Source organism: Bufo gargarizans, chromosome 2 (assembly GCF_014858855.1).
Source record: "Bufo gargarizans isolate SCDJY-AF-19 chromosome 2, ASM1485885v1, whole genome shotgun sequence".
NCBI classification, from domain to species: Eukaryota; Metazoa; Chordata; class Amphibia; order Anura; family Bufonidae; genus Bufo; species Bufo gargarizans.
In genome coordinates, this window is record NC_058081.1 from 412,748,226 (window position 1) to 412,766,033 (window position 17,808).

Below are 17,808 nucleotides of genomic sequence, written 5' to 3' on the forward strand. Positions count from 1 at the left end.
TATATCTTTTCTAATAAATAAATAATATATTATTTTACGGCAACTATAGATTATGAATAATTTTTGGGTATACACACCTTTGTTATAAGAGTTGTGTTTTAAGGACAGAAGCTGTCAAACTAACCTGATTTGTTTTTATGAGGAGGTGAGTAGAAGCCTGGACAGATCGAAGGCTGTCAATATTGTGTTTTAGGACTTTACAAAGGTGTTTGATACTGTCACACATGGACGACTAATGGGTAAATTGAGCTCTATTGGTTTATAAAATATAATTTGTAATTGGATTGAAAATTGGCTTCATGATCTTATCCAAAAAGTTGTGGTCAATGATTTCTTCTCTGAATGGTCCCCGGTTATAAGTGGTGTACCCCAAGGTTCTGTGCTGGGTCCGATATTATTTAACTTATTCATTAATGACATGGATGATGGGATTAATAGTGCTGTTTCTATTTTTGCAGATGACACCAAACTTTTTAATATGGTACAGTCTATGGAAGATGTTAATAAGTTACAAGCTGACTTGGACAAACTGGGCCTCCACTTGGCAAATGAGGTTCTACAGTATATAGATAAATGTAAAGTTATGCACCTCGGGCTGAAAATCTACATGTAGCATATGTCCTAGGGGGAGTAAAACTGGGAGAGTCACTTGTTGAGAAGGATCTGGGTGTATTAGTAGATCATAAACTAAATAACAGCATGCAATGCCAGTCAACTGCCTCTAAGGCCAAGAGAATTTTGTCTTGTATTATAAGAGGTATGGACTTGCAGGACAAGGATATAATATTGCCACTATGTAAATCATTGAAAAACCTATAGCAAAGATGTGTATGCCCAGGTCAGTAAACTACAAACAACCATATAATTAGCAAAAAAATCTCTTTATTAAAGGGCCTCTACCACCAGAAATACTGTTATGTAGCTGACTCACATTAGCGATGCACTAATGTCAGCACTACATAACAGTATGTTTCTAACATTTGTCCCTGCAGCCATTTTTGTAAAATAAGCACTTTTCCCTGCATCGCAGACGAAATCTGTTCACTTCTGTATTCGGCACAGGCGCAGTGAGTCAATGATGCGCTCCTGGTGTCGGATTCCTCACTGCTCCTGCGCCGACTACGTCACAGTGGGGAAGCCGGCTTCAGGAGAGCGGCCTTCACTCACTGCGCCTGCGTCGAAGACAGAAGTGAACGGTGCAGGCGCAGGATTTAGTCAACGATGCGGTGGACCGTGGCATCAATCAAGAGGAGCAGGGAGGGCAGAACTGGGGACCTGGGCAGGTTAAAGCGTGAGTAGACGGAGCCTCTAGGAGGTGCTGATTTTACTCCCACATAGCACCTAGAGGCTCATTAGCATATTATAAAAGTGCTTTTTTATTACCAAAACGGCTGCAGGGAGAAAAGTAAAAAATATACTTCTAGGTAGAGCTGACATTAGCGCATCGCTAATGTCAGCACTACATAACAGTATTTCTGGTGGTAGAAACCCTTTAAATACAATCCTTTAAAAACATATAATGGAGTCTACACTATTCAGCGGGATAAAAATACATAAAAGATGGACAACTGGGATGAGGCTAGTACTAGTTACATAAACAAGGAAGAAGCAGAAGTATACAGTGGGATGCGAACGTTTGGGCAACCTTGTTAATCGTCATGATTTTCCTGTATAAATCGTTGGTTGTTACGATAAAAAATGTCAGTTAAATATATCATATAGGAGACACACACAGTGATATTTGAGAAGTGAAATGAAGTTTATTGGATTTACAGAAAGTGTGCTATAATTGTTTAAACAAAATTAGTCAGGTGCATAAATTTGGGCACTGTTGTCATTTTGTTGATTCCAAAACCTTTAGAACTAATTATTGGAACTCAAATTGGCTTGGTAAGCTCAGTGACACCTGACCTACATACACAGGTGAATCCAATTATGAGAAAGAGTATTTAAGGGGGTCAGTTGTAAGTTTCCCTCCTCTTTTAATTTTCTCTGAAGAGTAGCAACATGGGGGTCTCAAAACAACTCTCAAATGACCTGAAGACAAAGATTGTTCACCACCATGGTTTAGGGGAAGGATACAGAAAGCTGTCTGAGATATTTCAGCTTTCCACAGTTAGGAACATATTGAGGAAATGGAAGACCACAAGCTCAGTTCAAGTTAAGGCTCAAAGTGGCAGACCAAGAAAAATCTCGGATAGACAGAAGTGACGAATGGTGAGAACAGTCAGAGTCAACCCACAGACCAGCAGCAAAGATCTACAACATCATCTTGCTGCAGATGGAGTCACTGTGCATCGTTTAACCATTCGGGTCACTTTACACAAGGAGATGCTGTATGCGAGAGTGATGCAGAGGAAGCCTTTTCTCCACCCACAGCACAAAAAGTGCCGCTTGAGGTGGGCTAAAGCACATTTGGACAAGCCAGCTTCATTTTGGAATAAGGTGCTGTGGACTAATGAAACTAAAATTGAGTTATTTGGCCATAACAAGGGACGTTATGCATGGAGGAAAAAGAACACAGCATTCCAAGAAAAACACCTGCTACCTACAGTAAAATATGGTGGTGGTTCCATCATGCTGTGGGGCTGTGTGGCCAGTGCAGGGACTAGGAATCTTGTCAAAGTTGAGGGACGCATGGATTCCACTCAGTATCAGCAGATTCTGGATCAATGTCCAGGAATCAGTAGTGTTGAGCGCGAATATTCGAATTACGAATTTTTTTCTCGAATATCGCAATTTCGAGATTTCGCGAATATTTAGAGTATCGTTCTATATATTCGCGAATTCGAATATTCGTATTTTTTTTTTTTATTATAATATTTTTTTTCTTTCCCACTTCTCTAAAGTTGTTCTTACCTGTCCTTTGGATTCCTGGCTTCCTGGCTGCTCCAGTCAGTGGTGTTTTCAACTTAGTGCTATATTCCATATTAGCTAAATTACAATCTAATCTATATGTGTATTTTACGAAATTTCGCAAGTTGCGATGCGAGTAATATAACACGAAATAATCGCATGAAGATTTCAATTTAGCACTGCTATATTCCATATTCTAGCCTAATATGGAATATAGCTGTGCTAAGTTAGCACTGCTGTATTCCATACTAGGCTAGAATATGGAATATAGCAGTGCTAAATTGAAATCTTCATGCGATTATTTCGTGTTATATTACTCGCATCGCAACTTGCGAAATTTGCAAATGTTCTTAATATTGCTCTAACTTAGTCTTTTAGAATATTACGAATATTCTAAAAGACGAAGTTAGAGCAATATTACGAAATTTCGTAAAATACACATATAGATTGTAATTTAGCTTATATAGTGCTATAATCCCTTTTTTTTCCTCTAATTTTTTTTGCCTCTTCTGAACTTAAGTTTTGTAAAATATGTACACTGTTAAAAAATATTACTATAGCAGTATATTAGCTTAAATACAATCTATGTGTATTTTACGAAATTTCGTAATATTGCTCTAACTTCGTCTTTTAGAAATTTCGTAATATTGCTCTAACTTCGTCTTTTAGAATATTCGTAATATTCTAAAAGACGAAGTTAGATCAATATTAAGAACATTTGCAAAAGCCGAAATTGCGATGCGAGTAATATAATACGAAATAATCGCATGAAGATTTCAACTTAGCACTGCTATATTCCATATTCTAGCCTAGTATGGAATATAGCAGTGCTAACTTAGCACAGCTATATTCCATATTAGGCTAGAATATGGAATATAGCAGTGCTAAGTTGAAATCTTCATGCGATTATTTCGTGTTATATTACTCGCATCGCAATTTCGGCTTTTGCAAATGTTCTTAATATTGCTCTAACTTCGTCTTTTAGAATATTACGAATATTCTAAAAGACGAAGTTAGAGCAATATTACGAAATTTCGTAAAATACACATAGATTGTATTTAAGCTAATATACTGCTATAGTAATATTTTTTAATAGTGTACATATTTTACAAAACTTAAGTTCAGAAGAGGCAAAAAAAAAATTAGAGGCAAAAAAAGGGATTATAGCAGTATATTAGCTAAATTACAATCTATATGTGTATTTTACGAAATTTCGTAATATTGCTCTAACTTCGTCTTTTAGAATATTCGTAATATTCTAAGAGACGAAGTTAGAGCAAATCACGAAATTTCGTAAAATACACATATTAGCCTAGCCATAGTCAATTAGCATAGGAACGTTGCCTTATACTATCAAGATAAATAATCGCAATACGCGAAAAAAAAAAAACGGATATTATTCGCGATAATTGGAATAATTACGAATATTCGATTTCGACGAATATAACACGAATATTCATTCGAATATTCGCGAAATATCGCGAAATCGAATATGGCACCTCCCGCTCATCACTAGGAATCAGTGACAAAGCTGAAGCTGCGCCGGGGCTGGATCTTTCAACAAGACAACAACCCTAAACACTGCTCAAAATCCACTAAGGCATTTAGGCAGAGGAACAAGTACAACGTTCTGGAATGGCCATCTCAGTCCCCAGACCTGAATATAATTGAAAATCTGTGTTGTGACTTAAAGAGAGCTGTCCATGCTCAGAAGCCATCAAACCTGAATGAACTAAAGATGTTTTGTAAAGAGGAATGGTGCAAAATACCTTCAACCAGAATCCAGACTGTCATTGGAACCTACAGGAAGCGTTTAGAGGCTGTAGTTTCTGCAAAAGGAGGATCTACTAAATATTGATTTAATTTCTATTTTGTGGTGCCCAAATGTATGCACCTGCCTAATTTTGTTTAAACAATTATAGCACACTTTCTGTAAATCCAATAAACTTAATTTCACTTCTCAAATATCACTGTGTGTGTCTCCTATATGATATATTTAACTGACATTTTTTATTGTAACAACCAACAATTTATACAGGAAAATCATGACTATTAACAAGGTTGCCCAAACTTTCACATCCCACTGTATATACTTTACATCTGATTGCATGTAGACCAATAAAATAAAGTGCTGTGGTGCAAAAAAGAGAAGAAAAAAAAATGAAAAAAGTGAAGTTGGTCTCTGCTGCAGATTGCACATTGAGTCATATCAAGCCTAGTGCTATAAAGCCTTTGGGAATCATACAGAGGAGCACCACAAAGTTCCACAAAAGCTTCTGTAACACCCCAGATTTGTGTTACTACACTCCAATACTCATTCCTGCTAATCCTTGCCAAAACCTGCTGGGACCAAGAGACCAAAGCTGTATACTGCTTGGATGCAAGTTATTTAAAGTAAAGCAACGTTTGAACTTCATCTAAAGGTCTGGACATAATTTATTCTGCAGAGTTACTCTATTACTCCTACTATCACTACACTCAAATGTATTGCAAGTAAGTCAGGAGTCCCTCCATACCCAGGTAGGAGACACCATGACACAACTCCCACAAAACTATAGAGACATTATAGGCCATTACACCACTCTGGCATTCCTAATTTGGGAAATGCGTTATAACACCTTGGAAGGGCCCTGGGATAGTACCCTGCGCACGTTGCAATTGGTGTAACAACAAATTCAGAATATTATGCTCCCATACCTGGCCACTGCACTTCTCACCTATTAATTTTGTTTACATGCAGCCGAATCGCCCATCCCATTGTCTATCACTTACCCAACGCATTTCGCCAAATAGCTTGGTCAGAAAAAGGCGACTTCCCCTGATGAAGCCATTTGGCGAAACGCATTGGGTAAGTGAGGGACACCGGGATAGGCTGATTCGGCTGTATGTAAACATTATTAGGTGAGAAGCTTTTGTGAAACTTTGTGGTTCTCCTCTGTATGATTGCCGAAAGCTTTATAGCACTAGGCTTCATATGTCTCAATGTGCAATCTGCAGCAGAATCCAACTTTACTTTTTTCTTATTTTTTTTTCTGTTCTTCTTTTCACCAACACTTTATTGTATTGGACTACATGCAATCAGATGTAATGTATATATACTTGTGCTTCTTCCTTGTATATGTAACCGAGTACTAGCCTTATCCCAGTTGTCTCTCTTTTATGTATTTTTATCCCGCTGAATAGTGTGGACTCCATTATATGTTTAATGACCTGGGCATACACATCTTTGCTGTAGGTTTTGTATATCATTTATGTGGTTCAAATAGGTTATCGTATAGGTCAGTGATGGCTAACCTTGGTACTCCAGCTGTGGTAAAACTACAACTCCTAAGATGCCCCCCTTATTGGCTGCTCTCAGAACTCTGTAGAAATAAATGGAGCATGCTGGGAGTCGTAGTTTCACCAGAGCTGGAGTGCCAACGTTAGCCATCACTGTTATAGTGTCACCACCAGACATCTGAGAAGCTCTGACAGACGTTCTTCAGAACCTCATGCTTGAGGTTCTTTTGTTTTGCTTTCGTTTTGTCATCTCGTTAGCCTCTCTCAGCTGTCATGTAGTTGCACTGATTGCATCCCTTTAAATCCCTTCTCATACTGCATCACTTTGCGGTTTATACAACTTCCTGGAGTGTGTACATGCTGGATGCTACAACTGATCCTTCTACAGATAAGTCTCTTCATTGATTTGTGTTTTCCTGTTTGCTTGATCCTAGGTGACCCTGACTCCCTCCGTATTAAGTGTAGGGAGCCGGTGGTCGTGTCCCCTCACTATTATAGGGTGTTCAGGTGTCATACAGTCGAGGCACGAGGGCATGCAATTTTCTATCATAGAGATCTTTGCATGGGCTGAGAAGACAGGGAGAGTTTCAGGGCTTAAATAGGGGTCACCCTTTTGTTCCTTAGTTTCGGATCAAGCCAGTCGGATCCTTATTTGTAACTTCTTGTTTTCTGTTACACCATCCGTGACACATAGGTTGTGTATGTAAATCATTGCTATGGCCTCACATGGCGTACGCGGTTCAGTTCTGGGCATGTTCATAAAAAGGATGCAAAGGAGAGCAACAAAACTAATCAAGGGCCTAGAAGATCTTAGCTAAGCAAATATTAAAAGAACTGAATTTGTTTAGTCTTGAAAAAAGAAATCAATGGGGGGAGGACATGATTAACCTGTACAAATATATAAATTTAAAAGATTCCAATAGCCTGATGAATGAACGTTTTCTCATTCATTGGGTAATCAGCAGCAGTATAATGCTTCATTCACACAGTCAGTGTTTGGTCAATAATCTCCATCAGTGATTGTGAGCCAAAACTAGGTGTTCATGTCCATGTTTTTGTAACCCGCAGAGAGCAATAAAGCAAGAAGATTTTTACTCCCGGGTGAGTGCTGTGTTATGCTCTACTACACATTGCAAAACTAGGTGTGGCTTTAAACTCAGAACAGGTGCAGATCTTCAATCCTGGTTTTGACTCACAAACACTGACCAGAACACTGTTGTGTGAATAAGGCATGACACTGTCAGATCATTGCTAATGAGCATTCCTGCAAAAGCTCATTAAAGATGAACTGGCCTTTAGTAATGGAGATATCTGACAGACACCTCCATTACTATTACTAGTTCTTAGTGACAGACAGTTTTTAAACCCCATGGCTGGCATTAATTCCTTTCTCCTCCCCCCATTACCCTGGCATCCAAAGCCCCAGGTTTTCCATCAGAAGCCAATTATCTAATGTGCCTCTGGGTGGTTGAGGTCTGTTATTTTTAGTCTGGGAAGTGGATAATAATCATGTAGCTTCCAATCCTGATGTCATCCTTCAGCAGTTTAACCTTGGATGGATATGAAAAAAGGCACCAGGGTGATGAGGGGTGGGGGTATACTGTCAGCACTCGGGTTCAAGAACACCACTGGCTGACTCTAAGGCCCACTATTAGTAATAAAGAGGTGTTTAACACTGCAATAAAGCAAGAAAAAAAAAAAACACATGCATGGGAAAAAATATACTTTAAATAAACAATGCCTATCTCAGCACTCAACCATTTTATTAAAAAATCCACACAGCTCTTTGAAGAAGTCCATCGGATCGGTCGTATTCCAAATAGTGGAACACAAAACACAAAAATAAGTAGTTTCCCAGAGCTTCTTCATGCCTCCACACAGTAGTGCCCCTGTACTGTTAATAAAATAAAATAAATACTTATATACTGTACTGTACTGATTATAATTTACAAAGACAACAACCAAAATATCCTCCCTTATATAAATATAACTTTTATTTCTATATCCAAAAATCTTTGAAAACCCCTATTGATATATAAAACAATAATTGTACTCAACTCAATAGTTCAGTATACGGACAGGTTATCAAGAGGTGGGACTATACTGTCTTTTTTACTCATGGTTTGATGACACGTATATCGCACCAGTTGTGATCTCTCGTCCAGGTTTATGGGAACAACATTTCTGTCACTGCTGTGTCCCTGGGCAGGGTGAGCTCCAGGGATATAGTAGGGACAGAAATGTTGGTCCCATAAACCTGGACGAGAGATCACAACTGGTACGATATACGTGTCATCAAACCGTGAGTAAAAAGGACAGTATAGTCCCACCTATTGATAACCTGTCCGTATACTGACTCTGATTGAGGTAAACGATTGAGTTGAGTACAATTATTGTTTTATACAGTATATAAATAGGGTTTTTCAATGATTTTTAGATATTTAAATAATATTTAAACAAAAAAAAGTCAATAATCTTAGAGAACAAGCTTTAAAATTTAAAGACGAGGCACAATTTCAGAAAAAAGAGGAATATCTTCAAAACACTGTTGATAGATTCTAGTATATGGTGAGGGAACGCAAACACCAACAATATATCCGAGACTCCACTGAATTCAAAGAGAATAGAGCTTATTTATTTCTGAACAAAAACGCACAAAGAGAAGCCCAAAGTGAAATATCATCCTCTGAAGCCGAAGGGTCAGAAACAGAACAAAATAGGACAACAAGAGGTGGAGGGAGAGGTCAGAGAAATAGAGGAGGGGGGACGAGGACAAGCAAGGGGAGGTTATAAAAGAGGAAATTACCAACCATGCAACCAAGTGGACCCCTTACCATCTACTTCATCCTCAGTTTTTTTAGCTCAACCCCCCCATACAAGCTCCATATCAACTCAGGAACAAAGTATAAAGGGGAGTATAGCAAATAAAAGGAATATGGAAATCATTAACCTCTCCTCCCATGTTTTAACAAGTGACAAAATCTCCCTACTCAATAAAGGTCTGTCCTTTGTCCCTACGGTCCCGTACGATACATTTGAATGGAGCGAAGATTTAGCTCTCTTTATAAGAAAACTCCTCTGGCATAAGCATTTTGTCCTACAGGAGAAAAAACTGTGTGAAGAATTAAATATGAGCCCCCAGGAACTAGAAGCAACTAAGGCGCTTGCAAATCTCTTAGAGGAAGGTGAAAAAGATAGGGCAGAGGGCCCCTTTACACAACTAAGACTGAAAAGTACACAAATGCCACCTCCCCTACCAGACTCAAATATATCCATTTTTAATAAATTAGTATCCAGAGACCTAAGGCAAATTCAGACCTTTGGTTGCAGGAATAATTTAAATAAAAATGAACATGAAGCCCTGAAGAAGCTGGAGAAGGATCGGGATGTGGTAATAAAAGCCTCCGATAAGGGGGGCAATTTGGTCCTCATGGACATAGGGAAATATAAGAAAATGTGCTTGGATATCCTGAGCAATAGAGAGTCATATGAACTCCTACCCAAAGATCCTGGCCCTATGTACCTGTACGAATTGAGAGACATCCTGAATGAAGGACTCAGAAATAAATTAATAAATGAAACAGAAAGGGATTTTCTTCTGCCTTACCACCCGGTCACGGCTACTTTTTACTCCCTGCCCAAGATACATAAGGGCGTCAGTCCTCTAAAAGAACGCCCGATAGTATTTGGGATAGGAAGTATAGGGCAAAATATAGGCATCTATGTAGACAGGATCATCCAGCCATTTGTAACAGCATTACCATCATATATACGAGATACCGCTGATCTCCTTTTAAAACTGAATGGCATATGTCTGGATGACTCAATGATCTTTGCATCCATAGATGTCGAAGCGCTGTACAGTTCAATCAGACATGATCTGGGCTTGAATGCAGTGGAATACTACAGTTGCAAGAAAAAGTATGTGAACCCTTTGGAATGATATGGATTTCTTCACAAATTGGTCATAAAATGTGATCTAATCTTCATCTAAGTCACAACAATAGACAATCACAGTCTGCTTAAACTAATAACACACAAAGAATTAAATGTTACCATGTTTTTATTAAACACACCATGTAAACATTCACAGTGCAGGTGGAAAAAGTATGTGTACCCTTGGATTTAATAACTGGTTGAACCTCCTTTGGCAGAAATAACTTCAACCAAACGTTTCCTGTAGTTGCAGATCAGACGTGCACAACGGTCAGGAGTACAACGGTCATTCCTCTTTACAGAACTGTTTCAGTTCAGCAATATTCTTGGGATGTCTGGTGTGAATCGCTTTCTTGAGGTCATGCCACAGCATCTCAATCAGGTTGAGGTCAGGACTCTGACTGGGCCACTCAAGAAGGCGTATTTTCTTCTGTTTAAGCCATTCTGTTGTTAATTTACTTCTATGCTTTGGGTCGTTGTCCTGTTGCAACACCCATCTTCTGTTGACCTTCAGCTGGTGGACAGATGGCCCTAAGTTCTCCTGCAAAATGTCTTGATAAACTTGGGAATTCATTTGTCCTTTGATTATAGCAATCTTTCCAGGCCCTGATGCAGCAAAGCAGCCCCAAACCATGTTACCCCCACCACCAAACTTCCCAGTTGGGATGAGGTTTTGATGTTGGTGTGCTGTGCCTCTTTTTCTCTACACATAGTGTTGTGTATTTCTTCAAAACAACTCATTTTTGGTTTCATCTGTCCACAGAATATTTTGCCAGTACTGCTGTGGAACATCCAGGTGCTCTTGTGCAAACTGTAAACGTGCAGCAATGTTGTTTTTTTTCTGACAGCAGTGGGTTTTCTCTATGGTATCCTCCCATGAAATCCATTCTTGTTTATTGTTTTGCGTATCGTAGAGTCGCTAACAGGGATGTTAGCATATGCCAGAGACTTCTGTAAGTCTTTAGCTGACACTCTAGGATTCTTCTTCACCTCATTGAGCAGTCTGCGCTGTGCTCTTGCAGTCATCTTTACAGGACAGCCGCTCCTAGGGAGAGTAGCAGCAGTGCGGAACTTTCTCCATTTATAGACAATTTGTCTTACCATGGACTGATGAACAGCAAGACTTTTGGAGATACTTTTATAACCCTTTCCAGCTTTATGCACGTCAACAATTCTTAATCGTGGGTCTTCTGAGAGCTCTTTTGTGCGAGGCATCATTCACATCAGGCAATGCTTCTTGTGAAAAGCAAACCCAAAACTGGTGTGTGTTTTTTGTAGGGCAGGGCAGCTGTAACCAACACCTCCAATCTCATCTCATTGATTGGACCCCAGTTGGCTGACACCTCACTCCAATTAGCTCTTGGAGATGTCATTAATCTAGGGGTTCACATACTTTTTCCACCTGCACTGTGAATGTTTACATGGTGTGTTCAATAAAAACATAGTAATATTTAATTCTTTGTGTGTTATTAGTTTAAGCAGACTTTTATTGTCTATTGTTGTGACTTAGATGAAGATCAGATCACATTTTATGACAAATTTGTGCAGAAATCCATATCATTCCAAAGGGTTCACATACTTTTTCTTGCAACTGTATTTATCCATGCGGGATAATAGGATGAGAGCACACAATAAATTTGTTCTAGATCTATTGAACTTCAGCCTTACAAAGAACTACTTTGTCTTTAATGATCGCCACTACCACCAGCTCAGGGGTGCAGCGATGGGCAGTTCCTGTGCGCCGTCGTACACAAATTTGCTCCTGGGCTGGTGGGAGACCAATTATATTGGGTCTGAGGTTCTAGCAGATTGGCAGGACAGAGTAGTTTTTGGGCTGAGGTTCATAGACAATGTGTTCGTGCTGTGGAGGGGTACCGAAGAATCCTTCACTGAATTTGTTACGATTATTAATGACAATGATCTGGGCCTCAATTTTACATCCACTTGCGACAAAAACGCATTACCCTTTCTGGATGTATTGATTGAGAGAGGCATAAACCAAAGCATTGTCACCTCGGTGTACCGAAAAAGTACGGCGGGTAACAGTCTCCTTCGCTGGGATAACGCTCACCCTTTTCCCCTATGCAAGGGAATTCCAAAGGGCCAATATTTCACGATCCTGAGGAATTGCTCAACTATGAAAAAATTTAAAAAGCAGGCAGCGGACCTGAGAGTGAGATTCAGGGAAAGAGGCTACCCAGATGGAATTTTATGTACAGCTTTTGAAACAGCGTGCAATGAAAATCGAGACCAACTCCTCATCCCTAAAAGAGTAGGTGCACCCACAGATCAAAATAAAATCCGAATAATCGGCACCTTTGATAGCGGACACCGGGAAATTAAAAATGTGCTCTCCAAACACTGGGACATCTTAAAAGCGGACCCAGATTTGGATAAAGTACTAGCACCTTACCCACAGATAACCTTTAGAAAGGGTCGCAGTTTAAGAGATAGACTAGTGAATAGCCACTTCCAACAGCCAGAAAAACCAGGCAACTGGCTCTCCAGAAAGCCCATGGGCACCTTTAAATGTGGTAGCTGCACAGCGTGCAGCTATATTAAAAAAGCAAAAACATTCACCTGTTCGTCTAATCAGAAAGAATTCTACACAAAAGATTTTATAAACTGCTTCACGACAGGGGTAATATATCTGGCCCAATGCACTTGCCCACTAGATTATGTGGGCAAGACAAAGCGCGAATTTAGAAGACGGATAAGGGATCATGTGAATGACATTCTAAATGAAAAAGACACTTCAATAGCTCGTCACGTTGTGCAGCACCACGGAGGGAACACAAAATGCCTGAAATTCATAGGCCTTCAACATGTCTCTAAACCCAGGAGAGGCGGAGACTGGGATAAGCTAATCCTACGGGCAGAAACAAAATGGACCTATAAATTAAATTCTGTGACACCTTAGGGATTAAATGAATTTATTTCATATAAACCCTTCTTATAACTTCATTGTTATAACTATGAAGGAAATGGACTATATAGTAGAACAACAGTGTGTCTTCAGAAAATACTAATTCATTAGGATCCAGAAAAATCTATTTTACACAGTGCCCTCTTGTGTGACCTGCAAGGACCTTAGTATCCTTCAATATAAATCCCCTTATTGTGACCTGCAAGGACCTTAGCATCCTTTAATATAATCTTCTGAAGATCTATATATGTTGGAATATAATCCAATAACAAAAACCGCTTCTATACCTTTTGGATTACCCAAGATATATAGAAAGGATTGCCCAATTCTCAAATCGGTGCCCACAGAAACAAGAAAGGATATTCCTTTACTTGTGAGCTGCCAGGACCTGCCGGGGGACGCGGCTTCAGATGCCCATAGTAACTAAGCCGCCGCCCACCGACGTCACTTCCGGTTTCGGGCAGAACGCTGCTGACAGGGTAAGTAACCTTTGAGAAGCCCAATCAGCCTGCGTCTGTCCAGAAGATATGACGTGATCGGGGGGGGGGGGGGGGGGGCGATGAAAGTAGGACACCCAGCAAAGAGCCCATAGGTGAACCAATTAAATGGGAGGAGCTAGGACGCCATAAAAGAGACACACTTACATCTAACAATTGCCACTGCCTTGATTTGCGTGCGGGAGCGCTGCCACTGCATTAGGTGCCCCGTCGCTCTTGTCTTCTTGTCCCTGAAGAACCACTACCCCTAGTGGTGAAACGCGTCAGACAGACTAGGACAGACTAGAGGAATATTAGTTGCCAGGGTGATTTAGTGTTAGATCCGAGGTTCCAGCGGTTGTGGGTCGCCCTTTTAAGGGTGAGTGCCCGGAATACAGCCAAATAGGGTTTTCCCCACTTACCACAACTAGTAAGGATAGGGATAAAGCCCAGGTATAATAGCCTATTTGAAAACCTGTTCCAAGAGCGACCCTATACACGAGAAAACCGCTGCCAAAAGAAATATCGGTATCCTCTGGTCACGCCTGACACTATCCTCAAAGAAGCAGTGTGATACAAACATTGTTTCACTATAAGTGTCATATATTCTAAAATATTGATAAAATAAAAGTTATGTTTTAAAGTAACTATAATATAGGTACACTCAGCACAATAATTATATTTTGGTTGTTGTCTAATTATACTCCTTTAGAGATAATCATTGTATGAATTTTGCTTTAAAATTTACAAAGACCGGCATTTTTTACTCCAGTCTGATATGTTCTGCGTCACAGCACAGGTCTTGTCATAAATTCATGGAGTAGATGGAGTAGATTTCAGTTATCATTCAAGCCAGTAAACTGGAGTCCAACCCCACTACTCCCTCATTTTTCAGAAAGTGTGTGTGTGTGTAGGGGGGCGGGGGGTTGCGCGGCTTAAAAATGTCACTTACACCTATGGTGTTCAAAAAAGTCACTAACTGGTCTCTAAAAGTCTGTGCATTGGGGGTCATAGTAATAATATTTACAACAATTTACAGACTGGAAACTATTTAAGAAAAGAAGCTTGTCCCATAAAAGTGCAATTACCATTTAAGAATTTTAAAGGGAACCTGTCACCTGGATTTTTGGTATAGAGCTGAGGACATGGGCTGCTAGATCGCCGCTAGCACATCCGCAATACCCAGTCCCCATAGCTCTCTGTGCTTTTATTGTGTCAAAAAAACGATTGGATAAATATGCAAATTAACCTTAGATGAGTCCTGTCCCTGTGATGAGTCTAGCGTGAAGGAGCCCAGCACCACCCGCATCCTCCAAATCCCCTCCTTGCTCCCCGACGTCACAAAGCTAGAGCGCCGTAATCTCGCGATGCACGAACTAGCGCATGCGCAGTGTCGGCATTGTCTTCCTTCCCTGTGCTGGCAGCCTCAGGGAACAAACTTTCTATTTTTTTACATTTTGCAATAAACATTTTTTTTTATTGTACCAGAGTATTCTGCACAAAAAATAATACACCAGCCACAAAAAAAAGGGAAAAAAGCAAAACAAAACTTTATATTTTTTTATGCAATGGAGTAAGATGCAATAAATCATTATTATTATTAATTCATTAAGATGTGCCTAACCTTTAATAAATTAAATGTATCTCTATCCCTATGTGAGCTAAAAAGTCAAGTGAATGCCATCTATTACCTATAGTCATTCATTTTTACATCACATTCCATCACATTCATTTTTACATCTGCTAGTTTCCAGAGGTACTCTGCAGTGCATATCTGAGGTAGCCAGGATGAGAGCTTCTGCACATGCATGTTTATGCACGCTTCCATGGTCCCACCATGAGCAGAGATTTCGGCACATTTTCCAATAGTGTGCTGGCACGGCCACTGTTGCTGGATCACGAGCAGTGGATAATTAGACTGAAAAGTGAATCAAGCGAGCAAAGGAGGCAATATGAACAATCACAATACATTAGTAAGTGTCTTGTCTTCATACACGTTCACACAGTGTGCAGTCCAACATTCAGCATAAACCAATTCCTGTCTTCCAAATAAATGGACTGTTCTTTATAGTCTCAATTGTTTATTGGTAAGACAGGATTGTTGATTGACAAAACATGATTTTTTGGTAAAACTACAAGAATACAAATAGCATGTATGAGTATAAAGTATAGATAGCATGTACTATAACATTTGCATTAACACTGAAGAACATGCTAAAATGGCTGCCTAACATAAGATTACATGTCTAGCTAACAGTAGTACCAACTCCCTGAGTAACAATTTCAAGTGACTGAACAGCTCTGCATAACATAATATCCCTGAAACAAAGGTAGATATGCTTTTAAAAGGATGGTGGAGTTTGAAAAGAAGATATGCAGAAGGACAGCTATGCTGAAGTGTCCTGGTGGCTGGAGACTTCTCTTTCCCAGGATGCTTTGCACTCCCACAATGCTTTGAACCACCCATAATGCAGCAGTCTTTGTAACAGGAAAAACAAAGTGTAATACAACTTAACACCGCTAGATGGCGCTATAACCACATTAAACACTTCAGAATTACCAAGGCTCTGGTAGAATGAACTAGAATCATTTTCTAACCCTGCTGGGCAGAACACCTTGCATTAACTTTCTCTACATGCCATTTGCTGAAGTGAAACAACACCTTCAAATGTATTCGGCAAGTCAGTACAGTGATATATTTATTTTATTTTATTTATTTAATATATGGGATGTATATTTTTTATATTGTAATAATCTGGGCATTTTCAGATGTTGTGATGCCAATTATGTTTATTTTTTATCACTAATTTATTTTTATTTGTAAAATGAAGTGATAAAAATGTTTATTTTTTAAAAAATATGTTTAAATTTATTTTTAGCACATATTCCCTCCTCTCCTGTCACATGGTGGTGTTCAGTCACCAAAAGCATCCTGCTCCCATGAAATGACCACTCAGTTGCTGTGGTCGCAGTTGATCATGGAATTTGAGCAGCTAGAATTCCGTAATTGGAGTTGCCTTTGATTATTTACTCTGGCAACAGGTGTCCTGAGCTGGTGCCTATTTTAAAGACATCTACCAGGTTAAAGGGAGCAGAAATATACCTTTTGTAAAGTTTTTATTATACGGTGAAGTTGTGAATATGAGGCCAATTTCACACGAACGAATGTGTCTCGATGCGTTCAGTGAAAATCGCACCATTTTGCGAGCAAGTCCAGTCAGCTTTGATTGCAATTGCGTTCAGTGTTTCAGTTTTTCAAGCACGTGAAAAAAAAAACAAGATTCACAAACAATCTCCTAGCAACCATCAGTGAAAAACGCATTGCGTCCATACTGCAATGCGTGAAAAACAACTCTCATGTGCATAGAGCCACTAAAGTGAATGGGTCAGGATTCAGTGCGGGTGCTATGTGATTACTTCACTCATTGGTCCAGCGCGGAAAACTCGCTTGTGTGAAAGAGACCTTATTCTGCTCCTGCAAGTGCCCTGAGACTGATCTTCACCGTAACGTGCACTCTGCATGGAGCTGTTTCATGGCCACTCCCCTTTGCTATAAATTACATATGTAGTGGTCTCCTGGTTGGATGCTGCAGCTTTCAATCAGAGCAGAGGGGCTGCTCCAAAACTCCAAAGCAAATGTCACATTACGACTTTGACCATCATGTGTCTCAGTACTGGGATGCTGTGTAACAGGCATGTATCTATAAATTGTATGCTAGAACATGTTAGATTTGTAAATCTTTTACTGTCAAATAAATTATTAATTGCAGTTTTCCTTTTATCAGAATTCAATCTACTTTCACATTCAAGAGATAACTGAACAACTTTTGCGAACAGTTAACAAGACAGTCATAATGATGGGGCGAGAGCAAGAGCTAACTGTGAGTATTTCAGACTTAAGCATAGTGATGGATTGTTTATGTTCTGCCTGAATGTATTTATATGCCCTGACTACCTTTATTTTTTATATATCTGAATTAATGTGACGGATTTGCACCATGCCTCCCTTCCTGTACCTTGCGCTTACACACTGTGTACTGCAGTATATATACTAGCAGATGATGAAGGAGGGGGATCTTGCTGCTTGAATACCTTTATGGTCAACTATGTAAATTCCCCCCCTCCCTACTCCAAGTTACCCATTTCAATGAATAAACACCTATTGTTATCGGTCCTGGCAATACACAGGACTGGTAGCTGATACTGATAAATTATTGAAACTTTGTGTTACATTCAGTAGTTTTTAAGCATTATTTAAATTTTATAATAATCTACAAAATTGAATATTATTATTTGATATGTTTCCTCCTGCTTAAAGAGCTTTTCTCTACCTCA

At 39.5% G+C, this 17,808-nt stretch overlaps 1 protein-coding gene across 3 annotated transcripts in view; it reads left to right on the forward strand.

The window, feature by feature from the left end:
• DOCK2 (dedicator of cytokinesis 2) overlaps positions 1–17,808 on the forward strand; it is a 1,177,826-nt gene that overhangs the window by 591,619 nt on the left and 568,399 nt on the right. For all 3 annotated transcript variants that reach the window (XM_044280877.1, XM_044280878.1, XM_044280879.1), the window contains one exon: positions 17,259–17,354. In XM_044280877.1, the coding sequence (XP_044136812.1) occupies positions 17,259–17,354 (96 nt within the window). The remainder of the gene's footprint in view (positions 1–17,258; positions 17,355–17,808) is intronic.